The 19,797-nt window shown below is 31.2% G+C and overlaps 2 protein-coding genes and 1 long non-coding RNA gene across 7 annotated transcripts; 2 read left to right on the top strand and 1 right to left on the bottom strand.

Annotated features, from left to right (window-relative positions):
* Positions 1-435: 435 nt before the first annotated feature.
* Positions 436-10,853, top strand: LOC105459823 (thioredoxin domain-containing protein 11). 2 transcript variants are annotated; one of them, XM_011706119.1, is made up of 10 exons: positions 436-850; positions 2,500-2,710; positions 2,789-3,019; positions 4,198-4,404; positions 4,471-4,668; positions 5,575-6,008; positions 6,087-6,405; positions 7,608-7,844; positions 8,526-8,719; positions 9,703-10,853. In XM_011706119.1, exons 1-10 carry the CDS (start codon positions 627-629, stop codon positions 10,226-10,228), a joined length of 2,781 nt encoding a protein of 926 aa, XP_011704421.1. In that variant the 5' UTR covers positions 436-626; the 3' UTR covers positions 10,229-10,853. The 2 variants fall into 2 exon arrangements, with proteins under 2 accessions (XP_011704421.1, XP_011704422.1); XM_011706120.1 differs by lacking the exon at positions 436-850 and having other exon boundaries at positions 2,627-2,710; positions 2,829-3,019.
* A 663-nt stretch (positions 10,854-11,516) lies between these two features.
* On the bottom strand, positions 11,517-12,514 carry LOC105459820. Its single transcript, XR_975726.1, has 2 exons — positions 12,425-12,514; positions 11,517-11,949 (listed from the first exon to the last, which is right to left on the bottom strand). It is a non-coding gene; the product is annotated as an uncharacterized LOC105459820 (long non-coding RNA).
* LOC105459821 lies at positions 12,442-17,961 on the top strand. 4 transcript variants are annotated; one of them, XM_011706116.1, is made up of 6 exons: positions 12,442-12,655; positions 12,720-12,804; positions 13,126-13,225; positions 14,290-14,526; positions 16,519-16,905; positions 17,230-17,961. In XM_011706116.1, exons 4-6 carry the CDS (start codon positions 14,293-14,295, stop codon positions 17,821-17,823), a joined length of 1,215 nt encoding a protein of 404 aa, XP_011704418.1. In that variant the 5' UTR covers positions 12,442-12,655; positions 12,720-12,804; positions 13,126-13,225; positions 14,290-14,292; the 3' UTR covers positions 17,824-17,961. The 4 variants fall into 4 exon arrangements, with proteins under 4 accessions (XP_011704418.1, XP_011704417.1, XP_011704419.1 ...); XM_011706117.1 differs by lacking the exon at positions 13,126-13,225 and having other exon boundaries at positions 12,608-12,655; XM_011706115.1 differs by lacking the exons at positions 12,720-12,804; positions 13,126-13,225 and having other exon boundaries at positions 12,572-12,655.
* The last annotated feature ends 1,836 nt before the right edge of the window (positions 17,962-19,797 follow it).

Raw genomic sequence — 19,797 nt, 5'->3', positions numbered from 1 at the left:
TATATATTATATATTATATTATATAGCTTATTATACATATATTAGCCTCTCTGCTATTGCACATGCGCAGTAAAGCTTGGAAAAGGCTAAAGATACCACTTTGAATGCTCTCTCTCGGATCTTCTCTTAACAAAGATGGCATGGACCTTGCGCGTTCCAGGGGGTCGATTGCGTATCTTGAAACGAGGTGAAAATTATAAAAATGAGCAAATTCACTAGATACTGGCCAATGAAATTAAAAATATTCTAGTGAATTCGCTTACTTTTGTAATTTTCACCTCGTTTCAAGATACACAATCGACCCCCAGTATTTATATTTCAGTGATTTTTACTTGTGTTAATTTTGAATGTTACTCTCCTTAGAGTGATTTGTCTACACCTCACCAGAGGGTGCTCCTTCAAATGGCACTCGCGAATATGGCCGCTCTCACTCTCAGTCTGGTGTCCGTGTCAGTGGTGTCTCAGCCATGAACAGCCATGAAACGCTGGCAGATTAGTGAGAAAGTGGAAACAGATCGTTCTTGTAATTGAATAAGATAAGAATAAATTTAGGGTTGGCGGGGAGAGGGGCTCGAAGAAAAGCTCGAAAGCAACAGCGATGCGGTGAACGCCGGTGACGACAGGCGATGGCTGGGCGAATGTCCAGTGAAGAGCGCGAGACGAACTCGCTGAGAGATGCCGATAACCTACCTCGTCAGATCACGTCAACATCCACGTCCGAGTCGAGTAACGACGTGGCTAAGGAGAAGCTGGCGATAGAGGAACGGCTGGCTGCTAAAATGTTTTCCTACGAAATTATTTGTTTTCTCTTTGCGATCACCTTTACCGCTATGGCTGCTCTGCACAGCTCGTGAGTTAGGTTATATATATATTATATAGTGAGGGGCAAAAGTTCCGGAACAGCTAATTATTTCAGAAAGTATTGGTTTTATGGGAAAATGTTTTAAATAAAAATTCTAGGATTTAAGAAAATCTATTAGCTGGGGATATTTATTTGAGCTTTGGTTGACCTTGAAAAGTGCTGTTAAGATCAACATCAAAATCTTAAATGGAAATTCCTATTTTTTGTTACATATTCTTGTAGCTTACGTCGAGAGCTTTTCAAAATACTATGATGAAGTTATTTTTCATTAAGTACTTTTCGAGTTATAAGACTTGAAAATAATAATACCGCTGACATTTGGAATAAAAAAATGCTACTGGAGTAACAAACTACTTCTTATCTTTGCTATGACATATTCCCACACATTACACACATGAGGTGTAAATTCGATTGGATAACCTTCATGTGGTACACCTTAGATAACGCTAATATCAGCGATATTGTGGTTGCATTCCATTTTAATTCTTATGCGCTGTATGATTTATCCTGGTTTCATATTTGATAAACAACAAGGCTAAAATGATTCCGTGAACGTTGTAAGCGCCAAAAGTGTGATTACGGAACTTAGCCTGTAACTTTCAAATCTTATAATTTAAAAAGTACTTAATAAAAAATAACTTTATCATAGTGTTTTGAAAAATTCGATGTCAGCTACAAGAATATGTAACAAGGCTTCCATTTAAAATTTTTATGTTGATTTTAACGCGCTTTTCAAGGTCAACCAAAACTCAAATAAATCATATCAGCAGCTAATAGATTTTTTTTAACCCTACAATTTTTATTTGAAACATTTTTCCATAAAACCAATACTTTCTGAAATAATTAGCTGAAATAATTAATAGTTTCAGAACTTTTGTCCCTCACTATACATACATACATACATACATATTTTTTACACACACGTACTACACTTTTATACATGTATAAAGCGCTCCAAATTTTAACAATCAAACTGCATTAATGCATTTTATGGAAAAAATTTACTTAAATATAGGTCTATAAAAGCATCATTAAAAGATTACTATAAAAACGTAAAGATCTAATAATGTAAAATCTGATGATTTTGGAGCTCAGTAGATTGTATCGAGCAATTATCCAATTGTATCCATATGCTTTGACATGTTTATTGGAAAAATTAAAAATATTTCCTTTCATAAACGTTGCTGTATTAATCTATAGAATTCTTTGTGAAAAATAATTTCTTATCTCATGGATATGTACTCTATGGAATCGATGTTGTATAAGTAAAGAATGAAGTAAACTTGATCACCGACAAAAACAATCAATATTTTTAAATAATAAAATTGTATTGTACGATAATAAAAGCATTTTTTTCATTTAACAGCATATTGTCTTTTTATTATAATTTTTTAATTAAGTTTTTATGAACTTGTTTATTAATATAAATAATAAGAAGAAGAAATGTATAATATAAACGTAAATACAATAATTCTATTATATTTACATTTATATTATACATTTCTCATAAAATATTTTTCTTACTATAAAAATTTTTTCTTATCACTAACACAGTTAGGATGTTAAAATTAGGATTATGTATTTGTAGACTTTATTTTCAATGCATTATTAATGTATTAATATTGTGGATTTTGTAGACCACCCAAACTCTCTAAGCCTCCTGCAGCGAAACCTTTTTTCGATCAGAATTCTGTGATACTGGACTTTTATAAGGGTCACCTAGATGCGATGATTGAGAGGATAACGCAAGCGGATTTTAGCTTTGTTATGTATTATGCACCCTGGGATGCAGAAAGTCAGGCGCTTAGACATGAATTTGAAAGCGTTGCACGGTTTTATCATCCACAGGTAAAAAATTGTGTGATTTAGACTCTTATATTTCTCTTTATGTATTTATAAGCACTTGGGCACTGTGTGTGTTCTTAGATATTCTTTGCAGCCATTAATTGTTGGCATCCCGATTCAGAGTGCAGAGCGCAGTATAATAAAATCCATGGTTATCCAGTGTTGATGCTATATCCATCCAGAGAGTCTGGTATTAATTATAGAGGAATTCGTACAGCACCATATATGATTCGTTTCCTTGATGCACTTATGAATCCTATTATTAGAATAACACATGAAGAACAACTAATGGAATTGTTGGTTGCCTATGATGTAAGTATTTTAAAGAAGTTTATTCTTCAGAAGTTTATTAAGAAATTAATAAGAACTTTCTTCTTATTTGAAGAAAGGAAAGTAAATTTTGTTTGTAAATAAATATTTTGGTTTTATTTACTGAAGTCTTTAGTATTAATTATCATTCAAAATAAAATTTTGTTTTATTTTTTTTTAATAAATTAAAAAATTTAATATACATTTTAATAATAATAATTGAGATACAATGGATTGCTGAGGAGTGCTGTAGGTGGATTTTTGTTGAAAAAACCATCGTCTAGAACTTATTTTTTATACAGGGTGTCCAATAAATCGCCTGCAATACTTCGGGAAGTGATTCGGGACTCAAAAAGAAGGAAAAAAGATTATAAACCTAAGTCCGGAAATAAGTCATTTCTGAGTTATAACCACTTTGTTAAAAAAATTGTCATTTATTTTACATAATCATAATTTATAATAATCATAATTAGATAATAATTTATTTTTCTTCAAGATTTACCACATGAAGGCATAATCCGCTTGGCATTCCTCTTTTTTATTTTTTTATTTTTAATTTATCCTTTTTTTAATTTCTCAATATTTAATAAATATAATTACATTATTTTTAGAATAAAGGGTAAACATAAACAGGTATTTAAATTGAGTTTGGTTAATCGAATATTAATTGTAATATTTCGGAAGGTTTCAAATATTTTTCAAAGTTTTTCGGAATTTATTTGATAGAAGAATAAGAGTCTGCATTTGTGCTGAAGATGGTTATTTTGAACATCTTATTTAATTCGATTTAAATACCTGTTTATGTTTACCCTTTATTATAAAAATAATATAATCGCATTTACAAAATGTCGAGAAATTGACAAAAATAAAAATAAAAAAGCGGGATGTCAAGTGAATTATGCCTCCACATGGTGAATTCTGGGATAAAAAGGATTATTATAACTAATTATGACCATTGTATAAATTATGATTGTTATTATAATCATGATTACGAAAAATAAATTATAATTTTTTAACATAAAAGTGGTTATAACTCAGAAACGACTTATTTCCGGACTTATGTTTAAACCTTTTTTTCCTTTTTGGGTTCTGAATCACCTTCTGAAGTATTGCAGGCGATTTACTGGACATTCTGTATTTTAATAATTATTTTAATGATTAATTATTCCGATAATTTGCAGGCAGTGGTTGTTGGATATTTTAATTTTACACGATTGGATAGAACTCCTGGATACAAGGAGTTTTATAAGGCCGCGATACGATCATTGGAAAGAGATCCTAATAGAGAGTTGATATTTGCTATAGTGACTAGTGCATCAGCCAGCAAATTGCATTATGGGGTATACAAGTTTCCATCAGCAAGGTTGCTCATGTGGAATGAATCTTTAGTAAGTGTACAACGCGTAAATCTACCATCCTACATTACGTAATACACCAGCTTTAAAAACATTTAGAGTTATCCGGAGGGCAATGAATGGACTTCCGAAAATATCTTAAATTGGATCAGCAGTTCTGTTCATCAACCATCTCTTTGGCTACAGCCTCCCGGAATCAAAGCGCTCACTCTTGCGCCCTATCTCCGGGAAGGACCAGTTTTATTTCTCTTTACACCACGTAATCCGCTTCATACAGAAAATTATATTTACAATTTGGTACGTCATATCTTGTTACATTATTTTTTTACGTAGTTTTTTGTAAACAATTTTATAATTTATAAACATTTGCTAATCCAAAAAATCTTTTGTGATTTTATATATTTATATATATTTTTATATGATATTTTAGTTGAATATTTATAAGAGTTACAATAAGATGTATTTTAAGAAGAATATTGTAGTCAATTTTCATATATATTTAAGTAAACTGTTTTATTATTTGATCTATATATTAAAGTTTAATAAACATTCTTTTCAAATATATTTATAATTGTATGATTTATATCAGTGTTGTCCAAGATTTGTACTTTTGGGTTTGAAATTGAAATGTGTCAGTTAAAAGTTCTTTTTTGTGTGTTACATAACTTCAAAAAACATTTCTGTAATAGTATCTCTCGGATGATGAAAAACTGGCAGAACTAAAAAATTGGCAGACTATATAATACTAATTATTACTTGATATTAATTACATATTGTTTTATTATATAATTATGTGTGTATATATATATATATATATATATGCATGCATACATATGTACATACATATACGTGTGTATGTACATATGTGGTATTAATTATGTATATTAAAACATACGTATAAAATGATACTTTTATTATTATTATTGTTATTATTATTATTATTATATACTTATGTATTATTTGTTAAGAATAATATTTTATAATATACTTTTGAACGGTGAATATGAAGCATGTTAAAAAACTTTTAACGATCTCAAACTAGTCTCGTTCCTCAGATTAACCGTCTCGCTACGAGAAAATAGCTAAGTGAAGAGTAAAAATGGCAATGGGCCGACACATAACCGCCGACATATTTCAATTCCAAGCCCAAAAGTTTATACAAATCTTGCATTGATTTACATAAAAAATGTTCTTGTTTTTCAGATAAGAGAGATCGGCTTGCAGTATTATAACTGTGCGGACAGTATGTTAGTGAAGGATATAGTTGCACGTTTGGAAGCAAAACGACGTACAGCGGTGATCCGACATCTTTCTAGAAATCAAGAATGTGCTGATCTAAAGAAAAACAAAACGTATACCGAGCAAATAAAGGAATCAATTGCTAGTATATCAATTCAACAATGGATCAATAATAGTTGCTGTGCAAACGTGGCAATGAATAAATGTCTCTTGTGTAACACAAAGGTGATGAATCCATTAGAGAAGGAAATCTGTATAATCATTTCTAAAAAAATTAATGATGTCTGCAAAAATACCGATGTATTTACAATTCCTGTTACGATTGGACAGCATGAAAAACAGATATATAATTATAACAAGAATTATGTTTCAAAATTGCAAGAATCAAAATTAAAGAGGTAATATTATACATTTACGTATAAATGCAAGTATACATTATTTTAAATTTGTTGAAAAAAAGAAACTGTTGTTTTAAGGCTACATACAGGTACCGAATATAAATCATCATTATTGAAGGAAGATAACGATTCGCGATCTGCAAGCATGGTGAAAAGAGATTTTTTAAAAGATGATTGCAAAAGATGGCTGGCTGGAAATGATTATCATCCGTCATTGTTCCCACGAGATTCTTCGAGGCAGTTTAATATCAGTTTGAAAGAATCAGTTTGCAAAACCAATAAGACATTAGCGTTGATAGCTATCGATAGTCTACATTATTTCCACTTTGCAGAGCATCTTGGGATTGATATTTCAAAGCGGAAAAATAAAACTACTGTCGTTATCTTGGATGCTTCAGTAAGTTTTGATAATAGCATATTTTAATAACAGATTAGTATGTTTATTGTCGTAAATTTTCATTATTTAACTCTTTGCTGTATAATGTCCTATATACAAAATACCTGCCTTTATAATTTTTTAATGTTTTTTGCATTTCATAACATATTTGGTATCTTTTTTCCTCAAATGTATACATGACATAAATATGTAATTATTTTGCATTAACAAAAAATTATAAACAAAATATCAAAATTAGTACTATTTAAAAAAAATTTATGCTGGAAAGGAAAAAATAATAAACATGTTCTAAATATCTTTACATTTTAATGTTTTTATAATCACCGATTTCAAATGCACTCAAAATTCGAAAATTTAAAATAGCATATCTAATATAGCGACTAAAAATTTTTGAAAAATTATTTATATTTAGCTAAAACTTTACATTTGCAGCTTATCACATTATCATCGTTAGTTCTGCTAAGAAAGAAACTTTTGTGAGAAAAAAATAGCAAAAATTTCTTTGATATTGGATCCGCTATTTTGAATTTTCAAATTTTAATAAGAATTAAAATTTTTATAGATTTGAAATCAAATGCCTAAAAGACATTAAAATTTTAATGGTATATAGGGTGTAACTTAAATAACGACCACTAATCATATAGCGCTATTCCTGATAAAAAATTGAGTCAAAAAGTTCTGAACCATTTTTTTCTACAATTCTTAATTATGCAGTTATTCCCAAGTTAAACTAATCCAATATGCGCCGTTCTTTAAACGGACGCACATCGGTGAGCCGCGCGCGTAGTAATGAGCGTGAGCGATCCGCCGCGCGCCGCGCCGCTACGTCGCTATGATCTCGTCGCTATGATCTCGCCGCTATGTTCACGCACAAATCTCACTTTTTGACTCAATTTTTTTGTCAGGAATAGCACTATATAATTAGTGGTCGCTATTTAAGTTACACCCTGTATAAGCCATTTAAATTTTGAATTTGATTACCATATTGGATATGTTATTTTGACTTTTAAAATTTCGACTTCAGGTTTGCAATTAGTGGTTTCGAAAACTTCCGTATACAAAGATTCAGCAAAATATACAAAATATAAAAACAGTTTATGCAACAAAGAGTTAAAACTAATCAATTCTTGTAAATTTCTTGTTTTTATTTTTTGCAGATTGTATGTTGTTTTCTTCTATTTTATGATTTTTTTGTATTACAGTTAGAAAGTCAGTATGTCATGCATCATGAATTCAGCGAGTATGCTCTCGTTGATTTTATAAATAATTATACCCAAGGCTTATTGCAACGAACATTGCGTTCGGATAATTCAAGGCATTATAGGGTACAGAAATTGCTTAATGATGACAATAGCAATAATTCAGATTTGCGTTCAAAGATTCGTGTGCCAGAACTGTCAACAAAAACATTTTTAGATACTATTTTGGATCCATCTAAGGTCAGTTATATGCAATGTATGATTATTGTACTTATATCAATAATGTATATGTATGAGGACAATACACATGGTCTGTCCCAAAAGTAATGAGACTAATTCTGGAAAGTGGAAAAACCGTTTTATTGAAAATACATTTAATATTTTTCAAAGTAGGATTCCTGAGTGTCAATACAGCAGTTCCAGCGTTATTACCACTCTTTGTAGCAGCAAGTCTTGACCGGACATGCCTTTCAAAACTCATCGCGGCTGTTTGGACCTTTTTAATCATCCCAAAAGTACCCGATACTGTTTTGGGCCGATTAAAAAGGTTCAAGTAGCCGCAACGAATGTTCTGGAAGGCATGTCCAGTCAAGACTTCCTGTTACGAAGAGTGGCAGCAATGTTGGAACTGCTGTATTGACGCTTAATCAAGGATTCTACCTTAAAAAATATTAACTTAAAAAATATTTACTTTCAATCAAACGGTTTTTCCAGAAGTCTCATTACTTTTGGGACAGATCATGTATAATATAGACAGATTTGGATGTTTAAATAATCATTAATGTACATGTATACAATGTTTTGCAGATTTTTAAAATAAAAAACATGTTAAAATCGTATATTGAGGGATAAAATTCGTCGCTAATTGTAACATTTTTTATTGTTTACGATAGATTAACGTTTAATTAAATTTTTTTATAGGACGTTGTTATAATGTATCATTCTCCTTACTGCGGATTTTGTAACGCTATATCGTACGTATATTTGACAGTGGCATATTATTTATCCAATATGGATCATTTGACTTTTGTAAGAGTTGATGGAGATAACAACGATTTACCTTGGGAATACAGTATGAATCGGTTTCCATCTATTTTATTCTTTCCTGCGAAAAGGTGCGTGAATTGTGAAAAGTTTCATCATTAAACTTGATCAATAAATTTGTTTGCATGTTATTTTTCCTAATGTGCTTTAAAATTTATAAGAAAACATCTTTTATTTGTTTTTTGTTTCTTTCTGTTTTTATTGAACTTTCTGTTTCTTTCTTTATCATTGATAACTGCAATGGCATACATATTTTCTATGTATCTGAGAGTGGCGCACATGGGACATTTATGTCCGACCCAATTTTGGCTCCTAAAGTGCTCGAAAAATTCTATTAAAATTTACGCATGTTTTTTTTTTAGGTTTTTACTAAATTATTCTACTTTATAAACATTGGAAAAAGTTTAGAAAAATTATAAAAATTATTTTCTGCATTAGAAATAAGAAACTAGAAATAGGATTCATTTATTTTTTCGAGAGATGATGGAGAAGTGAAAATGTTTAGTTCACAGATGAAGTATTGGACAATCCTTAAACCTACTCAATAGTCATAAGTCATAAAAATTGATCTATCATAGTTGATTATACTCTTTAGATTCGATTACAATTGATCAATTCTTATAACTTACGACTATCGCGTATAGTAAGCTTTAGAGCATATACAGTCGTGGACACACTGGTTGCGACACTTTCTTTTTTATAGATTTCAAAACGCACTAATATTTTGTAAATGCGGACCACGATTGGTGTTATACTGTCTCTAGACTAAAGATAGTAACAACGTGGTTCGCATTTGCAAAATATTAGTTATCTATAGAATATATATTATGTATATTAAATATGTATTAGAAATCTATTAAAAAAAGTGTCGCAACCGATGTGTCCACGACTGTACACTCATGCGCAAGGATTAGAAACAATATAAATACGAACGATCCATGTGTGCCATTGCAGGGATAAATGACTTTGATTCATATGTAACATTTATTCTGATTTAAAAATATATCATTTCAGTTCAAATAATAATATTTCTTTGTGCTGATATTTTTTTCAGAAAGGAGGATAGTACGGTGTTTCCATTTTCTGTTCCTATTACCATTCCAAACTTGCTGAACTTTGTGCTAGCGAACTTGGATGGTGATTCCCACGTTGAAGCTCTGACCAATATTTGTCAGATGGGAACTGGCGAAGTGCCGGATAAGTGTATCGCTAGAACTCGAAGGCTGTGCTTAGATATTATCGAGCAACTTCTGCAGGATTATAGAAAGTTAAGACGACATTTAAGTTTCTTAGATAAAAAAATCGCGCGCAATAAACGTAAAATCATTCTACTTAAATTAGAGCATATCAAGGACATTCATTTTATTTTGGGCTCTACTGTTGATCTTAGCAAGGATCGGAAGAAGGCGCAATTGATTAAGAGAAAATTTTTCAAATATTACAACACCATTAGATCGTTAGAAACAGATGAGAAAATAGAAAAACGAAGTTATGAATCTCAAGGTGCTGTACATGTACCAACTGTTAAACCAACTATTAAATCAACTGTTAAACGAGAGAGAATAAGAAGTGAATTGTGATATAAATTTCGCCTTATGAATCAAGATACGTCCATGTGACGATAGATTAGTATTTTGAGATACTTTCGACTATTGGATTTACGTCAAATTGTAAGGAATAAAATTTTTGCTTGATTATTACTTTTTATAAACACGAAAGACGCAAAAATCGAATTAATGTAAAAAGTTCAGAACTGGTTGTAGAATTATCTTAGCTATGCACGATAGTCGATAATTGGTAAGATAGTAAGTGAGAGTATGTATGAAATCGATAAATACAAGATTGAATATGAACGTCAAGATGGAATGTCAGTGATGTATAAAACTAAAGTATCTATTTAAGATCTTAGAGTAGGCCCGTTCAATATTTTGCGAATTAAACGTTTCTACTTCTTTATCATGTGATCCATAGTCGATTATTTTCCTCACATTCGACTACAATTGGTCAATTCTTACGATTTATGACTATTGAAGAGTAGGCTTCATTCAACTAGAGATGATGAAAAAGTGGAAATGTTTAGCTCGCGGACGAAGTATTGAACAGACCTATCTTAAACTTATTCTTTAATAGCCGTAAGCCGTAAAAATTAATTCATCATAGTCGATTATTCTTTTCAGATTCGACTATGATTGATTAATTCTTAAGCCCGTATCAGACTAAAGATTGAGATTGAGATTGAATTGAGATTTAATCAATTAGAAGAAAGAAAACTAATCTCAAATTTAGTGAATTTTGTTTTGATTAGTCAAATTTTATTCCAATCTCAATCTCAATCTTTAGTCTGATATGGGCTTTACGTCTTATGGCTTACGGCTTACGGCTATTGTAGAGTAGGCTTTAGAACTGTACACTCAGATGTAGATGAGCAAGGATCTTGGATGCAATATTTTCGGTTGCGTAAAATTCTTATTCTAATTCGTGCGCGAGACTTTAAATATACCTCTAATTTATCATCTTCAGTTGCGTTAATTTTAAGAATTATATTATCATCTATACTAAAATTATTCTTTACACTAGTTTGATTAGTCGTGGTAAAAATGTGAAAAGAAATACATTCTCAAAAAAAATATTTGAAATTCACAAAATATGAGAAAAAATGATTTTATTCAATGGCTTGCCGCAAATTTCGATTTCTTGTAATCACATAACACCGTGATTGCATTATATGTCAATATCAATGAAATGCTGAAGAAATCAAAGAAGGAAAATAAACTTGCGCGCGATTGTAAAATTATCGAAAAAATTTAAAAGGCCGAAATGTATAACGAAGAATTTTCGCCAGTCAGTAATAATACAGCTCAATATATATAAAAATCATGAAAAATTTATGATACTTGTATTTCTATATGTAATGTCTGCTGCTGATTCAATGGATTTGTAAATTTATGTAAATATTATATAGTAAATCTGTACGTATGTATTTATGTGTATATTACAATTGAATTTTCTGTATTATCCATTTTTCTAGCTTCCGTTCTTTCATATCCAATTTATGATGTTAAAAACAAAAAATTATATAAAGAACCTCGCACCAATCTTATGAAAATTGGCTTTCCGTCAAATTGGTTAATTTTGGATATGTGTAGTTCTGATATTCTGGATGATACTTGGACACTGTTCCTTGACGGCGAACACATGCATAGACACTCGCTTCCTCGATAGCGACCATGTAGACATTTATTTCCTCGAACGGTGAAGACCTAGATGACTTGGATACTTAGTTCCATGACAGCTAACTCAACTATTACAGACGTTACATATTATTTAACGGATATAATATAATAAAAATGCCGAACATACTGTGTGGTAGTCGCGATAAATCAATTTCTTATTATAGGTAAGGTAAGTTATATATAAAATATTTTACGTGGGCATTAATTATGTGATAATATAAAGGTTATATTTATTGACATATTCTTTTGAAAAGTTTTCCGAAAAATGAAGAACTTTGTGAAAAATGTTTAATTTCGATTTTGTATGTATGTTTACGAAAATATTTCATATTTTATATATGTATTTTCTGACTCTTTAAATATATTTTTTATAGCTATATTACAGAACGCGTAAAATTATAAAATAGAATTTTATTACAAATTATAGATCAGTTTAAAGTGGATTGTAACAGTCCTATAAGTATTTTATCTATTAGATTAATTAGAATCTATATAGTGTAGTAGCCCGTCCTACATTCGAATGAAGCCCGTTTTACCTTTTACCTCATATCTCTCACTCGTATAGTAGCTGCGCGTAACGTGACTTGTCGAGAAAGGATAACTCCAGCGGGAAATCGCCATGCGTATCCGAGAGGTGCGCGCGTACTAGCACTTTCATTGTTCTTCGATGTCTCGACGTGAAGAGGTGCGAGCGATTTCGCGTGCGTTACCACGAGCACCAGCTGACTTATCTGTTGTCGTCGGAAGACGAAAGCGATCTGAATACTCTGCGAAGTAAGTGTCCAATCTTTTTCCAAAATTACAGATTCTAACGAATTACAAATTCAAACACATGCAGTAGAGCGAAAGCATACGCGCCTATGACAATCAGAGCGACGAAAATGTCCGAAGCAAACGAAGCAAAGAAGTAAACGCCTAACAGCGTGAGAGCACTTTTAGCTTTTTAAATTTTAGTTTTTTAAGATCATTTGATTTTAATCTTAAATGATATCGTAACAAAAAGTTTTCAACACTTTTCCTCATTTTATTTTTCTACGCTCTTGAAAAAAAAAATAAAAATTTTTTTATTATTTAAATTCGTATTTAATATTGAGATTTATTTGGAAAATTTGTGAACAACTGCGTTAAGAAAAGGAGGTGTTATTTGATGATAGTTCGTCTTTTATCAAAATTTACTTTGAACTTATATTTTAATTTAAAAATATATACATAAAATCACATAAATGTATTGTTTTTTCAAGAAGAAAATGGAAAAATCTGGAAGTTAAGTCAAACACAGACACTTAATAAAGAGACTTTTTCAAGATTATTTATATTTTGAACACACAAAGAACAAAAGTTTTAGTAAGTTGCAATAGCATATGATACAATGACAAAAAATACTATATTCAAATTATATGAGATCCGATACATGTGTATTTTAGACTCCTTTAAGTGTTTTGGATAGTAACGTAATGAGAAGTTAGGGAAGTGAATTGCCCAACCGCTGCGCGAATATCTGTTGAACGCGGTCAAAATGATTAACGGAGCGCGAGAACGACGGCGGGATGAATAGAGTTGGATTCTGCATTAGCATACAAGGGCGAACAATGCAATTTCGCCATAACGTCGTTGAAAAATTTCGCAACTTAATTCGTTTGTACGGGTTGTAAACAGTATCAGTAGTATAACGCATGGCCATTCGTGCCAAATTGCAGTAACACAAGATATTATCTAGTTAAAAAAATAAGTACTTTTATTTCAAGTATTAAACTTTTCGATAAATTTTTAGTTTAGCGTAGTTTAGCTATATATATAAAGTTTATTAATTATGAGAGAGAGAGAGAGAGAGAGAGAGAGAAGAAAAGAAGACGAGATTCTATAAGATTAAACGTATTTCTATTAATTAAATTCGTTATCGATGTAATTATTCTGCTTTTCCAAGGAACCGATTGTGTCAAAGATGACGTTAACAGATTTATAAATTCATACCGCTTCGTCGCGTGCTTCAATTAACGTTAACGAACTACCTAAGTCCCAAAAGATCATACTTCCTAGTTTCACACAATTCGATTGTTGTTGGTGACAAGCGGAATGGAGACGCTTTCATGCTCTGTTTCGGCGCCTCGAGTTCACCGAGTTTCTACAGGATATGCCTTGGGAGATATTTTAATAGCGAGACATAGGCGGATGCACGTAAACCCGTAATCATCGTTGTACGACTTAAAATACAAAAATTTGATTAATTCCGTGTTGTTAATTACGTACGAGGCATCGTGCTCTTTCCGCGTGTCATTTTCTATCATCGCTAGCAATCGATTGCGAAAAATTAGAAACTTGTTCTTAATTAAACTCACCGCTAGCTGTAATTCGATAAATTTTTTTTTACATCGCACGTAATGGACAAAATTTTATTACATTTGTCATAGGTAATGCAGTTCAGACAGCCGGCAATTTGGTTATTTAAGCTCTTGTCGATCGGTTTCACGTATGCCGGTATTAGCGAGTGGGATGCGTGCAGTGGACGATTGGAACGCGCCTTGGACGCACTACACAGAGATTCTACTAGAAGAAACAAGTTGGACGAAGAAGAGGCTGGAACGTTGTATCAGCGCGAACTACATTCCGCCCCCCTGGAAATGTCTGTCTCTCGTATGGCCGTGAAGGTAATATTCTCTCCAAACATTAAAATTTCTCTTTCTTTTGGATTTCTTTAAGGCGATGCTAAAAGGTCGGAATTATCGACACATATTGCAGTTATACGCATACTTGGCGTGAGACACTACCGTATCTCTTGAAATATCTCCGAATTGACTGAACGGAATTGAAAATCCTTTCACATGGGATTGAAATAGACATAAAATTGTGGTGTGAGACGTACGAATTTGTAGTAAAATAAAAAAAATTAAAAATACATTTTTTCGAATCATACAGCTGTCACCTGACGTAAACATTTCATTAGTGTGAAAGTTCTGTAGCTCATATGTACAAAATACGTCCCACACCACGGATTATATAAACGAATAATACAATATAATAATCCTTTTGAGCTACGATTAAAAACATAAAAGAGCTGCAATTTATGGTAATTTATTATAGCTATAAGAGTGATAAACGGAGTAAATTGCATCTAGTAAGTACCGGATTTTGCAAAAGATGGTGCTTTAATGGTGCTTGGATGGTGTTTTAAATATGTTAGATAAGAACAAATATACACGTTTGAGAGAGACAGAACAATAAATATATATTGTAAGAAATTGATTTAAAAATACCACACACACTGGAAATTGAAAAGTCTGTTTTATTGACCTAATGCGAGTTTGGCCGACCTGCTATAACATATGGCTCTAACACGTATGAAACGGATTTCATTTTTTTTCTTATAAAAATTTTATAAATATTTTATTTATATTTAAAGAGTATTCTAGTCTAGAGGCCAAATTTTTATGCTATTTTTTCGAATTAAAAAAAAATATATAAAGTTTTTTGGAACGGGGTTTTTTCTTACATATTTATACATATTTGAAATATGTTTTAAAATATTTGTATTTAAAAATAACTATTAAAAATTGACATCATTTTGAAAATTAAGTTTTAATTTTTGCAATTTTTTTCACCATTAAAGCGTTGTAAAAATTTTAAAAATGTATATATTGACTTAATCGTGGTAAGGGCTATAGCCACACATATGCTGAAGTGTGCACAAGTCCGATTTGATTGGTCAATTGGTTTTCGAGATATCATAGGAACCAATTTGAAAAACGTGATTTCGATATATTGTATACAGCGCTTATTTATAGTTATTTTTAAATACAAATATTATTTTAAAATATACTTCAAATATGTATAAATATATATAGGAAAACACCCTGTCCCAAAAAACTTTACACTTTCTTTTAAAAAAATTCGCAAATAGCATAAAAATTTGGCATCTAGACTAGAATATCCTCTTAATTTATATTGGAAATTTATGTTTGACTATATACACTTATTTAATTAAAAGATAACTTTTTCCGAACATAAAAAACTAAGGTAATTGTTTCGTGTCTTTTAGACGTCAAATTGTTCTATCATGTCACAATTTTGAAAATTTTATAGTTAAAGTTATAAAAAAGGATTATTTTAGTGTCATGTATAATACATGATGTGATATGTGACATGTTGGGGAAGTTTTATTGTAATCAAAATTAAGTATGTTAATTGCAACCTTAAAAGAAATTTATTGCATCAATTAAAAAGATATTGGTTAATATAGTATTGTAATTAATAATAATTAATATAGAATTTATTATGTGCATGCATTTAAAGTTCCAACTTATGATACATAGAAGGCCCGATTGCAATCAACGTTATTGTGATTTTAAACGAGGCTTAAAATTTTCTTTCTCTGTCTTAAGAATTTAAAGAGAAACAGGCAGAGTTTCAAGAGAATCTGTCAAATATTAAATATAAATTTTTAAAAGTTTTGAATGTTTAGAAAATCTTTTCTTTATACAATTAAAAGTATGAGTTTCACAAAAATGATTAAAATTTAAAAAAAGTTATTATCTATGCGTAAAATAGAAGAGTCTCACAAAAATGATTAAAATTAAAAAAAAGTTATTATCTATGCATAAAATAAAAGACGGGTTGAGATAATAAACTGGACCGTTTTGCAGCTCCCGGAAAACCCGAAGGAGTCCGGAAGCCATTGGGCACGAGTGGAACAATGCGTGTATGATCCCGATCGCAATTCTCTAAGGACGCGCGTTGTATTCAATGACCTGTCGGTGTCCGGGATGGTATCCGTAATGCCACGAAATCATCGCGCCCTGATTTCGGCTGAATCCTGTAGAATGACATTACGGCTAAGACGTGCGGGAATAGATTTTCTTACCTCTCCGATTGCTCGCGGACGAGGCCAGATGCGTATACGCACGGAGTCTAGCTTCCTGGAGCCCAGGTTCGCGTCGATCTACGCGTACGGCTGCCGTTCTACGCGCATTGACAAGCAAATCAAACGGCAGGATAAATGGCCGCCGTATCACTTAGCCAGTGTCAACAAGGTAGGCTAAATAAAAAAAATTATGTCCAAAAGTGTAAAAAAGAGACAAATATTAATTTCTAAATTTCTATAATTTCTAATATCAACAACTAGATATTTTATTAATTAATTAAAATTATTATGGATTATAAAATCATTCTCTACATCGAAAATCTTTTAAATAATTGACTCAAAAGAAGAATGTAGGATTAGAGTATTAGAATACCATATTTAGGGAAAAAATATGCTTTATATAAAATATATATGCTATAATAATTTTAATACTTATACTCTAATTTTCATAAATTTAATGCTTGTAAATATTTTTTGTTATATCTTTTTTTAGATAACACCAACGCTATCGTTGCCTCTGAACGATAAGTATGATGCGGCGGAACCGAGACAATTAGCGGGTAATGCCGAAGAAATGGATATTGTCATACCGAATGAGAGTCGACATTCGCGTTATTTGCATGCCCCCGAGACAAACATCGGAGTATGGAGGAAGAATTCTTGGATCACTAAATTGTCACGTCGGAAACGCTCAATGGCACGGTACGCGCGTACCGCGATGGTCATCACGCCGCGGGACTTCGCGGACGCTCTGATAAACAAACATAAATCGACAGAGCGGTCTGCGAATTTCACTAAAATTCTTAATCTGACCGACGAATTTCGGAATGAGGATCCACCACAAAATGTGTCGCGAGAGGTGAGGGAACTCGTAGTAGACGACAATTTCGACAATCTGTTCCCTGATGTAGACTCGGAGGATCCGAACAGGAGTTGGCAATCTAAGGAGTATATCACGAGGGAGATGGAGGACGTGTTTTTGCAGGGTGCTAGCCAAGCGTTGACTAGATACATCGAACGTCAACTGCACCCAGCAATCAAAGAGACTCTAATGTTGTCTATGGGCTATACTATCAGCTACGGATAATAGTGAGAGAATATTCGGGGATATTACAGCAATATTGTAATCAATTTAGAGATGTACGAATCAAGGTTTTTTTTTATTCCAAATCGAACGAATCGAATTTAATTTCTTTGTTCGAATCCGAATCGATCCAAATTGACAAAATTTTATCTAAATCGAATTAAATTAAATCGTAACGTTTAATTAAAATAATACATTTAATGTTAAGTTGAATTTTAATATACAGATAATAAAAAAATTTCCATTTGTTTTACTTACTAGCAAGAAATACGATTTTATAAGATTCAATAGAATATATGTATATATGTCAATATATGTGATTCGTATTCGAACCTCTCAGATTCGAATAGTTCGGATTCGAATCATACATAGAGATTCAAATCCGAATCGAATTGAATTTTACCTGATTTGATTCGATTTATATTCGAATATATCGTACATCTCTAGTAATTATGTATACTTAAATATAGGAGCGTTTAATCACGTTGCGATTCACAGCCGTTCACAGTGGCCGATACTAGAGATTTTTCACTGTTCAAGCATTCTGTGAGTGATTGGTGGTCAAACGGGTGCCACTCCTTAAATATTAAATACATCAGAAAAATATTAAAATGTTAAAAAAAAAGATCCAGCTTCCTAAAAGATTTTTCTCTAATTTAATTGTGTTATTCTTACTTACGTGTTCAACTATTAGTGTTGAAAAAAAGACCCCCTACACTTCTTATCATCATCACAAAAATTGCTTGAATTTGCTTTGCTGGGTTTGCCTAAGAATTTCTCCGATTTCTCAATTGTGCAACAATTCGTATATTGTGTTGATTAAAGTTCTTATTTGAAGCGCGAGCATGGCATAGCAGACAACGCACTGGTCTCTGTTGTGCCAAAGATCCTAGGTTCAATTCTCGGTAGACCCAACAAATTTTCATACACTCGCGTCTCCTCTTGGAAGATCTGGAAAACTACCAAAAGTATCCTTACAAGGGAACGTTTTATATTGCAAAAATGATATCAAAAAACTAACGTTACTAGTCGAAATATCATATTTGAAATAGGTATTCTAAATGATCAAATCTTCAGATCTTATGGATTCTGTATCCGAGTTAGGCTGAAACATGTTTGGCCATTTTAACAGAGACAAAATGTCTCGAAAATTATCCATTTTTGGAAAAAATGTTTCAAATAAAGTTGTAGGGTTCGAAAGAAACCATTAAATGATGTTCTTATTGTTAGATTTTGGGTGCAGAACTCACTTTCAACCCAATAAAACCCAGGTTAAGTTGTTCGATGAAAATGCTTATATTTTACTGCAGATTCGTATTCTATGGAAAAAGATAAGGAAACTTTGTTCTTAATAATTTTTTGCTAAACTTTCTTCAATAGGCATAAAACAACATTCAAAGTTCTTATTTTGAAATCCATTTCGGCCAATAAAGGCAAGATTTCAATTATCAGGAATTATAGTTAAAAAAAAACTGATTTTTTTAAATTGCTGAAAAAAAATCAGACAAATTTCGTTTTTTTTTTTCAAAAAATTGAATTTTTTTACAAAAAAATTGCTATGTAAACAATACATATTAAATATTAATTGAAATTCAAAAAGTAATGTAAGTGAGTTTATGTGATTAAAAGCTCGTTAAAGTGCGTAAATTTTTTGTTTAAATTAGATATAAGCTTATAACTTTTATAAGTTATAACTCTCGTATTTATAGTATTATTAAAATAAAATAAAATACGTATAAATGCTGGAATTATTATATAATGAGCTAATTTGTATGTTTACATTTGAATATTATATTCCTTGAGATGAAGATTATTTATTATTAAATAAACTGTTTTAGGAAACGCAATAAATTTTTGTTAAATTCTCATTATTTTAAAAATTCTATAGGTATAGAATATAAAAATTTTATACCTATAGAATTTTTAAAATAATGGGAATTTAACAAAAATGTTACAGATTGTTCTTATATATGTTGA

The sequence above is a fragment of the Wasmannia auropunctata genome, unplaced genomic scaffold, assembly GCF_000956235.1.
Source record: "Wasmannia auropunctata unplaced genomic scaffold, wasmannia.A_1.0 LD333513.1, whole genome shotgun sequence".
In the NCBI taxonomy this organism is placed as follows: domain Eukaryota; kingdom Metazoa; phylum Arthropoda; class Insecta; order Hymenoptera; family Formicidae; genus Wasmannia; species Wasmannia auropunctata.
Note: the sequence above shows the minus strand (reverse complement) of the source record. Positions and strands in the feature narration are given on the sequence as shown.

What these genes read in the sequence shown, in the direction of transcription:
- LOC105459823 (XM_011706119.1), top strand. Translation starts at nt 627, where the DNA reads ATGGCTGGGCGAATGTCCAGTGAAGAGCGCGAGACGAACTCGCTGAGA. An exon ending in AATTGTTGGTTGCCTATGAT is followed by an intron (nt 3,020 to 4,197) that starts GTAAGTATTTTA and finishes GATAATTTGCAG; the next exon opens with GCAGTGGTTGTTGGATATTT. An exon ending in TCGTTATCTTGGATGCTTCA is followed by an intron (nt 6,406 to 7,607) that starts GTAAGTTTTGAT and finishes TTTGTATTACAG; the next exon opens with TTAGAAAGTCAGTATGTCAT.
- LOC105459821 (XM_011706116.1), top strand. Translation starts at nt 14,293, where the DNA reads ATGCAGTTCAGACAGCCGGCAATTTGGTTATTTAAGCTCTTGTCGATC. An exon ending in TCTCTCGTATGGCCGTGAAG is followed by an intron (nt 14,527 to 16,518) that starts GTAATATTCTCT and finishes ACCGTTTTGCAG; the next exon opens with CTCCCGGAAAACCCGAAGGA. An exon ending in ACTTAGCCAGTGTCAACAAG is followed by an intron (nt 16,906 to 17,229) that starts GTAGGCTAAATA and finishes ATCTTTTTTTAG; the next exon opens with ATAACACCAACGCTATCGTT.